Source organism: Homalodisca vitripennis, unplaced genomic scaffold, assembly GCF_021130785.1.
Source record: "Homalodisca vitripennis isolate AUS2020 unplaced genomic scaffold, UT_GWSS_2.1 ScUCBcl_2454;HRSCAF=7240, whole genome shotgun sequence".
Classification (NCBI taxonomy): Eukaryota; Metazoa; Arthropoda; class Insecta; order Hemiptera; family Cicadellidae; genus Homalodisca; species Homalodisca vitripennis.
This window is the reverse complement of record NW_025778592.1, coordinates 871-18154: the sequence shown is the minus strand read 5'-3', so window position 1 is coordinate 18154 and position 17284 is coordinate 871. Positions and strand designations below refer to the sequence as shown.

The window sequence follows — 17284 nt, the reverse complement described above, 5'->3', positions numbered from 1 at the left end:
TCTGATTTCTATTATCTATTACGAATTAGTGAGTCGTTTTATATCCGAACATATCTGCAAAACATAGAAATTATATCGAATTAATTATATTAATATTGAACTTTCTTTATGTCTGTTTGTTGGATATATCGAGAATGAAAAATAAGCTATAGACTTGAAATTGTGCATACAACTTCGACCAAGCCTGATATGTGTCATGTGTCGTCTGGCGTACGCAATTATAATGCTGACCTGATCTATAGTACATGGAAATTATCAAATAATTTCTAACTAATAGTAATGTAACCTACAAATTATATTTATTTGATTAAGGCACTTGGAAAATGCAATGAACCAAATATAATGTTACAAAACAATTTTATTGGTTTACATTTTGATACAAAAGATGCAATTAAAAAAATCAACTTAATTGTTGATTTTGTATTTTGGAGACCCTGAAGATCATTATTTAACTACTATGCTAAGAACACAAGTGTCGAATCTTTTGAAAAGTTTAAATGTTTGCAAGCATGAATGCTTACAATCACATTTGAGTGACTAAGAAAATTAAAAAAGTACAATTAAATTGAGAATTCACTTGTAAATAAACAAATTTCTAAATTTTGCGAGTAGGGCTCTTTTTAATCCTCCTGGATGTTTAATCCACCCTCGAATGTTTTCTAGCTACGCCACTGACTGTAACGAGGTTACTCTGTTACATTAGACTTCCTTACGTCTTTTGGGGTCTTTCGATACTCCGTTGTATTGGTTTATTTGTATGTAGACAAGATTAATTGCCTGTCATTAATTACTTTGTAAAATCAAGGTTTAATGAAATAAATTTAATTGCGCTGCATCCTGCAGTATCCAGCTTTGAAAATGTAATATAATTATATGTATGTTGTACCAAATTACTGAAAGGTGTTTAACTCAGAGTAGAAGCTAAAACACAGTGGTACATTTTAAGAGATTTGTCAGATTAATTGCTTGCAATTTAATTGTGCTGCATTCTACAACATCCAGCTATGAAAATGTAATTTAAATATATGTATGCTGTACTAAACTACGGAAAGCAGTTTGAAAATACAATGATACGTTTTAATAGGTTTGTGCCAGGTACCGAACTTAATTAAATTCAGAGGAGTACGGAGCGAGAACGCGCGGACTGCTCATTCCACTATTCCAATACACGGGCTATCTGTAGTTGGCAGGAGGCCCCCCCCATCACCACTCTTTCTCACCGCCGGTTGCGATCACCCCATTTAGCCGCTGCATGAGGAGCTCGTTCAGATAGTGAGGTGACAAGTCAAGAAAAAAATTAGGAAATAGAAAATAACGGATAAAGACCTCACAGACTTAAAGACAAATATGTTGCATAAGGCAAGCTAAAATAATAACCAAGATATCCTAGTTCTTTATTACTGTTTCAAAATTTCAAGTTTTAATACAGTACTTAGATTACACACAGTAAAAATGTAGACTATTGTGTTATAAGTATTATTAAACCGCTAATTTGTAGTCTCTTCTAGTATACTTGCGTCAAATACCAAATATTATTATTTTTATAATAATAAAACCTCACATACTGTTTAAAGAAAAGTTATTTAATTTTTAAATATGTCTGTTGCTGAACTACCTTAATACTACTTTGAAAATATAGCTTGGCTAAAATCTTAGATATGTCCATGCTGGAACGTTTTTTTTTTTGCATAATTCACGCCAGACAATCTTATCCTGCAATGGATGAATGCCACGAAATAAGAGCTCGGGGATATAATATTTATGTACCTGTCCATCAAGTAACTTATTTGCTTTCCAAAACCAACATCATTAACAACCATGATCCCTCAGTGTTATTTGGCTCTGCCAAATAGGGGTACCTATCTTTACACCCCAACAAAGCTTAGGTAATATTTTATTTAAAAAAAATAATATTTTGGTTACTGAGGTTGTCGGAATGCCTTAAAACTACTTGGAAAATATAGGTCGGTTGAAATCCGGCAAAATAATGCACGATTTCATGTTTTCCAGATGTAGCCGTGGAAAGATATGTTCGTAGAAAGATATTTTTCCCGCACACGAACACAAGCACTGGCACTCCCGAACGTCGCTTTTCGAATTCCCGTCCTCGACTTCCTTTCCAGCAACTATATGTACATCGATTCTATGAATTTTATTTTACTAATAATTACGTATGTCTTACAATAAGAAATGTCTGCAGTTCTACATCTTTTTTAGTTGGAGCATAAAGTGTATGTTGGCATTGGTGGTAACCATTGCTAAACTTTAATTACGGTCAGTTCACAGTGTAGTTATTCATTAGAATAGAAATCCCACTAATTAGATGGATCTAAGGACATCTCGAGAATGAAGTGAACTATGAACATCAAACTTTGTTTCAAACACCATTTTTACAAGATAGTGTAGTTCTGTTTTAGACGATGGATTATGCCCCTCGGTGAAATTTGGCTCTACCTAACAGTGGTGCCTAACTTTGCACAGGATACCTGAAGAAAATTATTTTCTGTGTAGTTAAGATTTTCATGATACTTTATTTCTATATATACAAGAGACGATATGATGCATGTTCCTCCTGAGACATGCCTGAGGTTAACGAAGGCTATCATCTGTCCGCAGGATTTCTCAATAATGAACTCACTGTTTATATAGATGTGAAATTTTGCTATCACTCAAAGTGTTGGCAAAATTTCTCTTGTCTGTATAACAGTCTTTCTTCCGCAAGATATCACAAGAATGCATTGAACGTTAGACTTGCAATTTTAATCATAAAGTGCCTATATGAATTAAAGAAGAGAAGGGCTTTATATGTAAGTCCCAGAAAGATATTTATCCTGTCTTTATACAGCGCTCAAACTCAGCTACTTCGCTTGTATCTGAAAGGCCACAAAATCAACGTGATCTCTGTCATTAAAGTCCTGTCCCTTTCCAGAAAACTTCAGCCCGATTAGAAGACAGGCGAGACTACTCTGCTCCAATAATCAAAAGCTATTTTAGATGTTCCTTCTCACCCGCTTGCTCCTACACGCATATTCATTCGGCATGAGACATTTTTACTTCGGAGAGTTTACTCAACAACAGTGAAATTGTAAAAGTTGTAAAAACTAGTACATTGCACGAATCTAAGTACTGTATATATGTCACGAGAGCAAGTATTCGTATGCGCGGGATGCACGACACTCGTACTGTACCGTGTTTACTTTAGCAGTTCAATTGAACATCCCCGAACAAGACCTTTCATGTTTTGTGCTATAACGTTTTTCCCCATCTAAGAATACTTATTTAGTAGACATGGAGCTTCGTAACTTTCAGTCATCTCAAATGAAATAAAATATTTATTGTTCATTAACAATATAAAATTACATGGGACATTGTCAAAATCAAAAATTATTTATAAAGACGATCAGTTCCCATCCTGTTACCGTCTTTCGTACCACGTACTTTCTCGCCCCACCTACCGTCCGGAAGTCTCGTGTCCAGAAGCCGCCACGTCGAAGAAGGATAGTCTACAGTAGAGATAGGCCAAGAGTTCTGCGTTCGCTATCTGGCTGCCGCCTGGAGGCCGGGCGGAGGGAACTTCGTCTTTTCCAAGAACATTGAGCTATCCCTTACAGCCCTTACTATCCCTTCTTTGGTATCCTCGTGACCCAAGAGTCAAGAACTGGAATTTTTACTGAGTTGTCTCGTGGTTAAATTAAAATAAAAAGTGTTTCCGATAGTTCGGTTCTTTTAAATCAATCAAAGAATGACAGCGCGTAGAAGTGTTTCAATGTTTCGTGGATGACTAGTAGAGCCTCGGCCGCCCATCTTTAAGTTGTAAGAATTATATAAACTTCTTAATAGTTTAATCTGATATCAGTTAGAATGCCCTTATGACATTATGGTTTATTTTCATTTTTATGTTTCACAGAGCACTCCGTGTTGTCTAAACGATTGCTGTGTTTTTCAATATTGGTAAATATGTTCCTGTTCTTCAATAATTTATAGCTCTCCCTTGGTTTTTCTTTTTGTTAAATTTTCACTTCCATAGTCCCACAAAGCGCTCAGCACTCAACAAAGCACTGAGTTGTTTATACAATAGGATGAGTTTATGTGTGTGCGGGTATAAAAAATTTATTGTATTAGTATTTTAAATTACGATTTAGTTGACCACCCTAATATAATCAGTAAATGTATACACAGCTAAAACATTCACACAACCGAGCGCTCTGTACTGGTGAATCCGATAGCCTGAATTGTTCTGTTTCGAATCCTAAATGGGCGTAGTAATAAAGTTGGATACTCAGATCGTTTGTGTCACCTGACCTGGACCGCTCTGACCGGTAGAATCTATTATTTGAGCTAAACGGAAAAGTTATTACATCGAAAGTTTAAATATTATTAAGCCCCAAAGCATGAGCGATCCAACATAAAATTTTACACTGCAGTGAATCGCTGTGGAGCGTGTTGAAAATCGGGCATTCTGTGTCGGACCTGTCACCCGCCAAGAGACAGAATCTTTCCTTGCTATCTAGACAGGCTGAAAAGTGTTTATTTTATTGTAATTTTCTTGTACATTAAGATTGGAAGTGCCCCAAGCCTTTAAGGTTTACTGTTATGGTTCTTGGAACTAATATTTTAATGCTTTTAACGACGTGTTTTATTTTTGTAACGTTCTTCTATTGTTAACTGGGTGGGCAGAATTTTAAAATTTAAATTATATATTTACATTGCGATATTGAGATTTTGCCTGGGATATATTAGTTGCTTGGTTATGTATTCAAGCAGTTTAGTATGATCACCCTGATATTAAGACCTAGATTTAAGACACAATCATATCCTGGATCACGATTATTCTATTCTAGATCATTTTTGTAATAAAGGAGCTCGCATTATGAAAAGCTTGAAAGAGCCCCATTAGAACGTTCCGTTGTAGCCTTTTGTTCTGGCTTTCTCATCTCACTTTTGAATTTCTATCTTACTTCTATCATACATTAAGTCTTAAAAATAACCAAAATAATTTATTTTCTATCATAAAGTATGCTAATGATAAAATAAAACTCTTAGAGAACCTAATCCTATATTTGCGCAAGCTGGGATATCTTATATTTCAGCCTGAAAGACTGTGCAATGCTCTCCCAGACTTCCTTGAGAGCTTTTCTGGGAGATGAACTCCACACCTCTTAGTCAGATCTACCCTCCATCAAGGATCCATCTGAGTACCAAACTACATAACTTTTATCTTATTTTATTCCCTTCTTCCTTCTCCAGAATTCCTGGTACTTTCCTTGTACTACCTTATCTGAGCCATCGTCATAGTGCTGGGCGTAGATATTCGCTCGCGTTAAGTCTTCTAAGAGACCATGGACCACAAAGTTCCAGAGTAAATATGACAAGGCACCTCCTTGTATACAGCCCTTAACTTTTATTGCTCCATAAACACAGATTTCTCGCGTATTTGACCTACAACACGTCTGGAATGTGCTACACGTTGGCTAAACTTTTACAAACGCTTGAATCAACACTATGCCTATTTACCCCACGAACCATTGTTCTATACGACGTATTGTCAAATGCCCCTTCAATATCGAGAAATATGCATAGTACGATTTCTTCAGCAGCAAGATTGTCCGCAATCCTGGTCAGCAGCTGGTCCAATGCAGTATCGCAGATCTTGCCGGGCTGATACGCATGTTGGTTTTGATGAAGAGGAGTGGCTAAAAGACACCTTTTCTGAAATATCCCTACACCAGTGTTTCTAGAAACTTCAAGAGAAACGATGATAAACTGAAAGTGCGAAAAGATTTGGATTAGAGTAATCAGTACGACCCCTCTTCGGAATGAAGACCTCTTTACATACACTCCAAGATTGCGGAATATATCCAATAGTCGCAATAGCTCTGAAATGTTCACATAATAGGACAAGAATAGTTTCTGATAACAGAGCAAATATATAATGGATAGATTTTATTTTTTATTTATGTATAATATTTTGTTTATGCTCTAGAACAGCATGTAAATAAATGTTTTAGAACCAGCGATCTTTTAAATACTGTTATATGTAAGTATTATTATTTGTGTTAATAAGGAAGTTATTTTTTTTTTTATATATACTCTCACATGCGTAAGACTTGTTATTAAATTGATGGCTAGAGAATCTAAAGGTCTTAAGTGCCATTTTGTACAATTTTCTCTGCTAAATATTCTAAGTCCCAGTGCAAATGCAGTGCTAAACGAACTATGTGCCAAAATTGTTCCAATTAGTTCTCTACAATTTCTAACGGAATGCGCTGGTTGTATCTTCGGAGGCTCTGACAGTGCTAACATAACTAGTCACAGTTGCTTCAACTGTTGTTTTTAACTTTAGTGTTTACTAAAATTGTTGATTCATTGCAATTCATTGAAGGTGTTCAAAAGATGGTTATTAAAACAAGACCTACCAAACCTTTTCTTGTGCTAAACATGTCACACCAGTTCTTAGACTTCGACTAGAGAGTGTTGTACAAAAGGAATTTTAACAACCTATGCAGTTTGGAAAAGTGCAATGTTCTTAGAAAGGGCAATAGAGGATATTACAAAGGTGGAACTAGAAAAATCACAAGAGACGGTTACATTGATGGCTGATCTCTGTAAAATACTTAACTATGCCGATAAAAAACAGCAAAGACTTTTATCGTGAACTGTACCAATAACTAAAAGCAAGTATTCTATATGAATTCTTTCATTTAAGCAACATGTCTTATGACATTTAGGTACGAGGTACGTCCAGAAAGTAAGTGTACTGGAACTCTCACAGCTGTAGGGAACACTTTTTCCACATGTTGGCAACACTGCCGCGTAGCCTGAATCCTCCCCTTCAAAACGAGACCAATCCGAGGTTAGGTTAGTGTGTTGAAAACTATTGACGCAGTAGCATCTTTCGCGAAAAATGTAGATCGTATCTCCCGCCAAGTGCAAAATTCGCGCCGTCTTTCGCTATCTCGTTGTGTAGGGAAAAGCTCCGGTTAAAATTTTAGGTGAAAACTGTTTAGACTGCCTCTTAGTTTTAGGCGTCTAGTGGGCAACCCAAGTTTCGTCTCCAGTAACAATAGAGTAGAGAAAATTATCGTCTTCGAATTCGTTGCATTCCGAAAACTCATAGGAGCTATGCACTCAATTCAACTTGTGCTGTTCTGTCAGCTGTTTTGGGACCCAACTCGCAGACAATTTCCGATATTCGAGAGTTTCTTTGATTGTTTCGTGTATCAGGATCTGGAGATTTGCGGAAACATCGCAGAAAGTTCATCTAATGTCAATCTGCGATCGTCACGGACCGCATTCTCAATGTTTTCCACAAGTTCGTCAGTCACAATTGAAGGTCTTCCGCTCCTCTGATCGTCATGCACGGAAGTACGGCCATTTTTATACTCGTGTCACCACTTGTACACGCTCGTACGATCCATAGCTCCAATACCGTTAACAGTTTTAAATCTCTCTCTCTCTCTCTCTCTCTCTCTCTCTCTCTCTCTCTCTATATATATATATATATATATATATATATATATATATATATATATATATACTAGCTGTTTCCCGCGGCTTCGCACGCTTTTCGTAAGTTTTGCCCGCGTATGAGCATTTCTGGTTGAAGTAAATTATATTTCCAACCCCGATGTAGATTTTACCTTGATGTCACGATCAAGAAAATATGTCAAAAATGTATTGTACATGCATAATGTATTTTATTACAAAGTGGTCTACCACTCAACCTTTAAGTTCAACCAAAAATTTAGTTTAGACAATTATACATCATTAACTTAGCGCCTTCAAATAGTGTTTCACTGTTTAATATACGTATCTATCTCGTAATTGCAGGTTATAATGTGCAGGCGCTTTGAAAACTTTTCTTCATTTTATTCGTTTATATTCACGACATAAGCGAATAATTCAGATAATAACTATCCTATCTTCTAAGTTAGACTAAATTACGGATACATGTGAAATTTGATTGAAATTGGTTCAGTCGTTTTGGAGTTTATTGGCAACATACATCGTGACTCAAGATTTTTATATATATAAGATATATATATATATATATATATATATATATATATATATATATATATATATATATATATATATATATATGAATGTTTGTCCTTTATAGACTCAGAAACTATTTGACCGATCATTATGAAAATTTGTATGTATATATGTATTTTTCCACGTAGAAGGTTTATATGCTATGCCCATTGATGTAACTCACCAACAGGAGGCGCTGCAAAATATATGTTATCAAAGCGCCTGCACATTGTAAACTACAATTACGAGATAGTTGTGTATAATAACCACACACTATGTGAAGGCGCTAAGTTTTTATGGATATTATTGTCTTTCTAATTAATTTCTGTTTGGCCTTATAGCTTGAATGTTAGACCACTATATTATTATTAAGTACATGTACGTGTACAATGGCTGTAAACATACACTTTTGGTAGATTTTCTTGATAGTGTCAACAATGTAAACTCTACATCGGCGTTGACAATATAATTCACTTGAACCAGAAGTGCTCATACACGAGCCAAGCTTACAAAAGTTTTCAACACACTAACCTCGGATTGGTCTCGTTTTGAAGAGGAGGATTTAGGCTACGCGGCAATGTTGCCAACATGTGGAAAAAGTATTCCCTACAGCTGTGAGAGTGCCAGTACACTTACTTTCTGGACGTGCCTCGTATATTAGCTTGAAACAAATGTTGGACTTTCTGCAATATGATCACATTCATTTAGGCTAAGCTACAATACACCAATAAAACTTTTTCAACCATTGTATACTAAAAAGATGTGTTCAGACATTTTTTAAAAATATATGCTGCACTTTTAAAATACTTCCGTTTTCTTTTGTTATCCGAAAATTTATGTTTTGACACTTAGTACCTTTAGCATTTTCAGCTTTGAATTGTTAATATCGTTCTAGCATAAGTTGCCTTAATTAAGTAAAATAGCGAGCGTCTTTTTTATACTAAATTAGTAACCATTTCAAATGTAAAGAACGAATATAAAATTTGAAACTTAAATCCTTGAATGCATATGGTTAAAAATATAAAATAGCAATTACTTGGCAGTGTACCAAGAAGCTTCACTTCGTGTTCAAAAACCTCTGATTAAAAGTAAACAGAAAAAAACTTACTGACTTATCGGAATGCTTCTTTTTTCTTCACAAGTTCCCTCCTTCCGTTTTAAATATTTTCTAGCAAGCTTAAAATCCTAACCTTTTTACATAAAAATTAAAGTTATTTTATGACACTTGGTTGTTTCATCTGATTAATAGAAAACCATATCATTATATCGTGTATTGTATAAAAATGAATGGGGTAGTCCATATACAAAATTCTGAATCTATACAGGAGATTTCTGAGAAATCAGTTCACTATATTCCTTGTAAAATTCACGTGGATGGAAGTGCTAAAGTTTCCCAGTATTTTTTGTCTTCAACAAATAAAGATGGTACGTATAGGGCCTCTTTTCGAAATATTTACATTTGAATGTTTAAATGAAGCAGTGTAGACTAGAGAGAGATAATATCTTTATCCTATTAATACACACCATTAAGGATACAAAAATGCATATGAATAGTGTCATTACTACACTAGTATATATGCACACACACACACACTATATTTCTTTGTCACTTTTATTTCTTTAGGTAGCTAATTCAATAAAGCTTGTTTTCATTTTAGATTGTGCCTGTCAGTTGTGATTTTTTAACCTATTGTAAAAGTGTAGAATGTAGGAATTCATTTGAGTGTTTTGTTACAAACTTCAATACTTCTATTGTATTTAAAATATAAATGGTAGGGATCTTTCATTCACAGAAAGGCATTTCATAGAGTGTTGTTGGCTGTAGTATAATAAGTGACCACCAAAACAATCGGATTATGATTATCGAATGATTTGAATCATCGATATTCATGACTATCCAAAAGACTGAAAATAAAATGTCGGAACAAATAACATAATAGATATTTCAAAAAACAATATGGTATTTTTTAGTTTTCAATCTTGCAAATTAGTGTATAAATATTAATATAATTTACAAAATATATTATATAATTACAACAAAACATAACATTTACTTACTTTATGTATTTTCAACGATAATGTAAAACAAAGAAGGCACGTATGTCACTGTTCTAGCCACCATTAGTCAATAATGAAACGCATGATTTTAATTTAGAATTTATTTCCAAACACGATATTACTTTGAACTAATTTTGAGTGATAATGTCGAACTGAATTAAGTTTCAGGCTTTAAGTAGTAGTTTTTTTTATTTCAACTAAAATAGTACAAGATTCTTAATTATATTCTTAATACCAAATTTAGAATGTTCAAAATAAGTCTTTTCAAGATCGTTTTTAGAAACGTTTGTTCTTACTTTTCTTGCAGTGAAACTGTTTGATTTCCACCTTTAATTATAGTTTTCATCTCATCAATAAAACGCAAGACAATTCGGATTTAAAGGAGCAAGGACCATTGATCCATTGATTGATAGGATCTTGTAACCATTTAAAACATTGCTCAGTGAATATAAAAACATTTTGAGTCAATGCCTGCATATTCATCGCTATTGTTCTTGTTATCACCAACTGTCTCAGCTCTACATAAACAAAATAACAACAGCTCGTAATGATGTCACTAGTCTAAATAAAGAAAGCTGGCAATGATTATTTATGAATATCTGTAAGTCAAATGTCATATTCGGTAGTATCGATAATCAATAAGATTGTGTTGGTGGCCGCTTATTATAATGTAGCCGCTTTAATCCTTTTACCGCTAATAGCCTTTATATAGGCCCAACCTGTGAAGTCTTAAAATGCCAAGAGCCAGTATTTAGGCTCAAGCTAGGTTGGTAGTGAAACCCTAAGAGCCTATCATCTTGGGCAATGTCAGACTTCAAGCGCCTTTATTTAGGCTCTAAACATTTTCATACAGTATATATACATCCATTTATTGACGAATATCAATACAATTAATATTTATTTATGCAAAACTGAATTTGCTTCAAGAATATAACATAATTTCTTATTATGCTTGAATTTGGGTACTTTCTCGAGAAATGTTTTTCTTTTTTTTGCCAGCACTGCGGAGTGGAAGGTACCACTAAAGCCCGCACTGATGGTCAGAAGAAACATTTCTAATCAGTATTTTCCCAGTCTTACATCACGTCCTAAATCTTACAACGTGATCTGACATCGGAGAAGTTAGACGGTCTGGGATGTGATCTGAAGTCGGGAAAATTCTGATCAAAAATGCCTCTGGCCATATAAAGCAACAATTTATACACAACTAAACAAGGGACCGTCATAATAATTATGAAGTTCTTGAGATTTTTGTTTACATGATTCCTTATAGCCAATACCAGAAATATAATGTACTGCTTTTTTTGTATTAATAAAATTTTATTAATGTTCTTTTTAAATGTATTTTCCCATATTTCAATACCGTAAACCAATTGAGAGTAAAAAAAATGCATAATATACCATTTTAAGGGCTTTTTCGTTGCAAAATTCAGACAGTTTTCTCATCATAAATATTGCTTTAGATAACTTTAAACAGAGAGTAGTTATATGGTCATTCCAATTTAAACTTTTGTCGATAATCAATACGAGAAATTTTGTAGAATCATACATTGGTATTACTAAATTATTGTCAACTGTTATTTGAATTTCAAAGGAAGATTTTTTATTTGAAGCAAAATTTTACAGCTGTTGATTTATTTGCATTTACTGTTAAAAAGTATTGCACTATATTATTAATTTGTATATTTGCTATGATTTCTGAATCCTCCAAATTTTTTGTGTTTATATAGTATAGATGTGTCATCTGCACATAAACTTGTCTGGTTAGGATTACTTACATTTCCAATGTCATTAATATATATTAAAAATAGCAATGGACCAAGAACGGAACCCTGAGGAACACCCCACTTAATGTCTGCTCTTTTAGATGTGACTTCAGCCTGATCATTTTTTATAGTGACAAACTGTTTCCGACAGACCAAGTAAGATTTCAGTAAATCATGAGGTGTCCCTCTTATTCCATAGTTTTCTAATTTATCAAGCAAAATATTTATATTTACACAGTCAGAAGCTTTTTGTAAATCCAAAAACACACTACAAATAAAATCACCATTTATTAATCATTTCATTAAGAAATTTGATGGCTAACAAAGTGGATTTTCCCCTTGTGAATTCATGCTGATTTACAAAAAGTATGCTTTTAGCTTCTAAAAAAATCAATTAACCTATTACAAATAGCTTTCTCAAAAACTTTAGAAATAACAGGCAGAAGTGCAACTGGTCTATAGTTAATAATTTCTTAGCAGTTTTCCTTGTTTTTAAAAATAGGTACAATTTTATAAAATTTTTAGACTATCTGGGAAAATCCCTGATTCAAAACTTGTACTAATTATAGATGACAAAGGTCCTCCTATAGCATCTGAAATATTATTTAATAAATTAGTACTTATGCAGTCCCAACCAACTGCAAAACTATTCCTCAAGTTCTTTATTATTTTGAGAATCTCTTTTTCAGAGGTTGGGTGAAGAAACATGCTGCTTTCAATTCTTTTACCCTTGAAAGAGTAATTCAGATTATTAAAATTAATAGCCAATTGTTCAGGGATGCCCTTAAAATATTCATTAAACTGATTGGTAATAACATTGGGATCAGTTATCAAATTAACATTGTTTCTTAGTGAACAATTAACAAGCTACTCTATTTTTTTGTAATTCTTCCTAAATCTCTGTTTATGATTTTCCATGTATCAGCATTTAAGTTTTTTTGAATTCAAAATTTTATTTGTCATATATTCTTGTTTTGTTTTTCATATTTTTGCTTTTGCATTTTTAAAAGATTTTTAATTGCAAATTTGTTACGATTTCGAACCCAGAGTGATTCAAGGAAAATTAAAACATTTTTTGTCTCAGTAATTTCTTTAGTTATCCGTGGAGTTTTATCTTTAATCTGTTTCTTAATATTTGTATTTTTTATTGGGCAACAAATATCAAGATTATAATTTAATATTTCAACAAAACTAGAATATTGCTTATTAACATCACAACTTGATGTCACTATATCCCAGTTTTCTTTTTGAAGAAAATAATTTAGTGTGTGTAAATTTTCTGCATTGAAAGACCTTGCTTTTGTTGGTATTCGTATTAAGAAATATTCTGTTGCATTATTAATAGGAATATTAAGTGTGATACCAAGTGATTTGATAATCCTGTAATTATAACTTTTGAAGTTACTTTTTTTAAGCCCAACTTTATTGATTACTATGTTATCCAAAGCAGACTGTGTATTCTGAGTTACTCTGGTTTGTTGGTTTATCAGATATCTAAAATTGAATTCATTAAGAAAAGTCATTAGTTTAAACTTATTGTTAGAGTGCACTAAAATATCAATATTAAAATCTCCCATCAGAATACAATTTTATAACTAGAATCAAGTAAGTCAACTATTCTGGATAATTTACATATAAAACTGTCAATATCAGAATTGGGCGGCCTGTAGGTACAAATAATTATGTAATTCTCATTGTTAATTTTGGTTATAATTCCTGTAGCTTCCAGTAATCCTTCACATGAAGTTATATCAAGTTTGTTAAATGAAACATAACGTTTTGTGAAAATTGCAGATGAATGCTTATTATTAGCAGTTTTGGTTTAACATCTGTTAAACTAAAGATGACTCTTCAAAGCGAGGCAAAAATATTCCTGAAACAAAGAAATTGTGTAAGTAATGTTTCAACATTTTGAACCGGAAAACTTGGATTATTGACACTGGCCATGTAAACCTAATAACCAAGACTATTTTTTGTTTTATTTACAATTATCCCTCTCACTCAGCATTCTGTAAAAATTGTGCTTGATTTTTATCAGAGTTAATAATTCTGTTCAATTTGATATAATTTAAAACACAATTGCCTCAGCATAATTACATTTTCTAGGATCTCTCTAGAAAGGTCTCTATTTCCAAGATCTCTCTGCCTTTACTTCTTTTATTACAAAAAGAAATTCTCCTTCTTCCCATTATTTTACCACTACACCATTTATTCTGATTGACTGTTAAAGGTGAACTTGAGGCATCATTTCGAGGTCATCCATTAAAAGGTAAAATTGTAGAACTTCCAAAAGGATATAAAGGCTTAATATTAGAAGAAACAATACAGCGTTAGTGAGGATCAAGAAAGAACACTTCATGTGACAAAAACTTTCAGTGAACTTACCTACTGGAATTGGGATAAAGTGCCTACAAAAAATGATATGTTTTTAGCTGCAATGGACTGGATAGATATAGCTGATGCTGTAAGTACTTCCTTATAACTATTTGGTATTATCTGGAGGCCACTAATTTTTAAAGACTTTCTTACCGGGGACCTAAAGAAACTGCATTATTATATAGAACATACTGTATTTGACTTACTGTGAAAATTACGTGTCATTATGATGATTGGTTCTTGTTTTCTGTCTCCCAAAATGAGGTGAGAAAGAGGCCACTCCGTCCCTATTTCCTATTAGACTATATAAGTAGGTTTAGATTATGTTGTGATAAATATGTTGCTAGTATTACCAAAGTTAAAGATAATGTGAGGCGCTTTACAAGCGCTCAAGTGATCTGAGCTTGAATTTAGATACTATTTCACGTGAGAGGGTTTTTCTTTTTTCAATTTTGTTCATCTTAAAAAATCAAGATATCAAGTTTTTTAGAAGTTATGTCATGGTTCCAATCATAATAGGTGGAATTTTTTTCAAAATCAAAAGGCATTCTAAATCAGAATTACAACAGTTACAAAGTGGTATATTATAAATATGATATAAGACAAAAAGAGGGAAAAAAAATTTCAGAATCCTATAGATCAAATTTGTGCAAGCTTCTTGTAGTACATGAATAATTTGAAAATCCTGTAAAGAGCCTTTAGTGTGGCAGAATTATGTGAGTTTCTAGATACTGTACTTGATAAAACACAAAAGTTCTAATCGAAAATACTTGACAAAAATTCTGTAAACTGAAATTTTGAGGTGAATGGTACAACTTATGTGGTACATACAGTATACATGAGATGTGATCGCTTGTTTTCGGTTTTAAACAATCTTTAAAACATATTTTAATAATGACATATAATAAACGATTATACATGAGATGTGTGATGGCTTGTTTTCAGTTTTAAACAATCTTTAAAACATCTTTTATAATGACATTATAAATAAACGATTATACAGTATACATGAGGTGTGATCACTTGTTTTCAGTTTTAAACAATCTTTAAAACATCTTTTATAATGACATAAATAAACGATTATACATGAGATGTGATCGCTTGTTTTCAGTTTTAATCAATCTTTAAAACATCTTTTATAATGACATTATAAAATAAACGATTATACAGTATACATGAGGTGTGATCGCTTGTTTTCAGTTTTTAAAACAATCTTTAAAACATCTTTTATAATGACATAAATAAACGATTATACATGAGATGTGATCGCTTGTTTTCAGTTTTAATCAATCTTTAAAACATCTTTTATAATGACATTATAAATAAACGATTATACGGTATACATGAGATGTGATCGCTTGGTTTCTGTTTTAAACAATCTTTAAAACATCTTTTTATAATGACATTATAAATAAACGATTATAAAATATCCAGCCTAATCTAAATCTGGTATTTTTTAAACTTTCTTATCTAAAATTAGTTTTATAATTATAAATTGAAACCAGTTTTTAATATTTTTTTTTTACGTGACAAAATCAGAACAAAGCATAAAAGTATATATTCAACATCACTGTTCAATTTTATTATTTTAATGTGGCCAAATGGCTATAGTTAGTTAAAATGTTTTTTTTATTCCTAATACTTTTAATGAGGAAATAAAATAAACATTCAACCTAAACCTAAATAAACCATATTCAGGGTGTCCTGTAACACTCTGGACAAAGGTATATCACATTATTACCCAGGTCAAGACAAACATGTTTCAGTGAACATGGGTCTCCAGAGCATAGTTTCCTATATATCTGTCTATATATGTATTTTATAACAAATATTAATGTTTAAAAAAATAATAGATTAAAAAAATGTGATATTTGGATATATTATTATATGGATTGTAACAGATTATGCTTTAATTTTGTTTTTTTTTCTTGTTTCAGTTACACTCACCTGTAGATGAAGTATAACAGTTTTAGAACATCAAAGATTCATTGGATCAAAAACTGTCAACCGAAGTTCAAATATTCATTTCATTATAATCTGAAGATGTTATTACCTTCAACACACTTGTTTTAGACAAGATTATACCAAATGTTTGTAAATAAAGTACATTTTTAATACAAAATAATGTTTTAATTGTCAAACCACTATGTTCCGTTACAAAGAATAGCGTCACTTCAATAAAACTAAATACTGATATTAATTTAAATATATAAATAAAATAAATGTTACATTAGTTTTATTTCAATGTACTATAATAACTTACATATTAACAATTTATCTTAAGTTATTCTTTAAATTAATGAATTTCTTGAAAAGAATTTAAACGCAACATAGATAAATTACCTTCTTTTAGATAAACAGATCTGTTTCCTTTATGAATTTTGTTTGTAAATTATATAAATATGTCATACCTCTGTACGAGTATGTTTTTTTAGCATAGGATCAAAAAATTGTTTTACATAAATTATTGATTCAAATATATGTGATCCATATATTCTCAGAATTCCAAGTTCAGAAAAATATAAGTGTAACAGAATCTGAGAATCTGTACACATTATATGTTTGATTCTTAAATATTTTTTATTTAGGACCAATAAAATATTTAAATTGCTTATTGTTGTTACTCCATAAATGATTATTCCATAAGCTAAATGTAAGTGGATTCAATGAGAAATAAATTAATTTAAGCGAATTTAAATTACTAGTTTTTGCCATTCGTCGCAAGACCAGTAGACATTTGATTTGTAACGTGATCTACATGTTTATTTTGAGCTAAATTCTTATCTATTAGAAGTCCTTGAAACTTTGTATGGTCTATTCTTGTCTACTAGAAAAATGTCAAGGTTGAAATTTGGTCTAGATTGCTTTGTAGAAAAAGAAATAGAATTAGATTTGTTCTGAATTTAATAAGATTCCTTAACCCCTTTTCAGCATTAAAATTTTGGTGCTACTGTTATAGTTTGTGTGGTATAAAGCTGTTGTCTACTGTTTTACAACCCATTAATGTGAGTATTAGCATTCTTAAACACAAGATCATAAACATCTCT

General features: G+C 32.1%; 1 protein-coding gene across 1 annotated transcript; it reads left to right on the top strand.

Annotated features, from left to right (window-relative positions):
* Positions 1–9145: 9145 nt before the first annotated feature.
* On the top strand, positions 9146–16359 carry LOC124372066 (ribonuclease H2 subunit C-like). The gene is given in 4 exon segments (XM_046830427.1): positions 9146–9462; positions 14092–14188; positions 14190–14325; positions 16175–16359. Coding segments are annotated over 4 exon segments (402 nt in total). The 5' UTR covers positions 9146–9320; the 3' UTR covers positions 16202–16359.
* Positions 16360–17284: the final 925 nt, after the last annotated feature.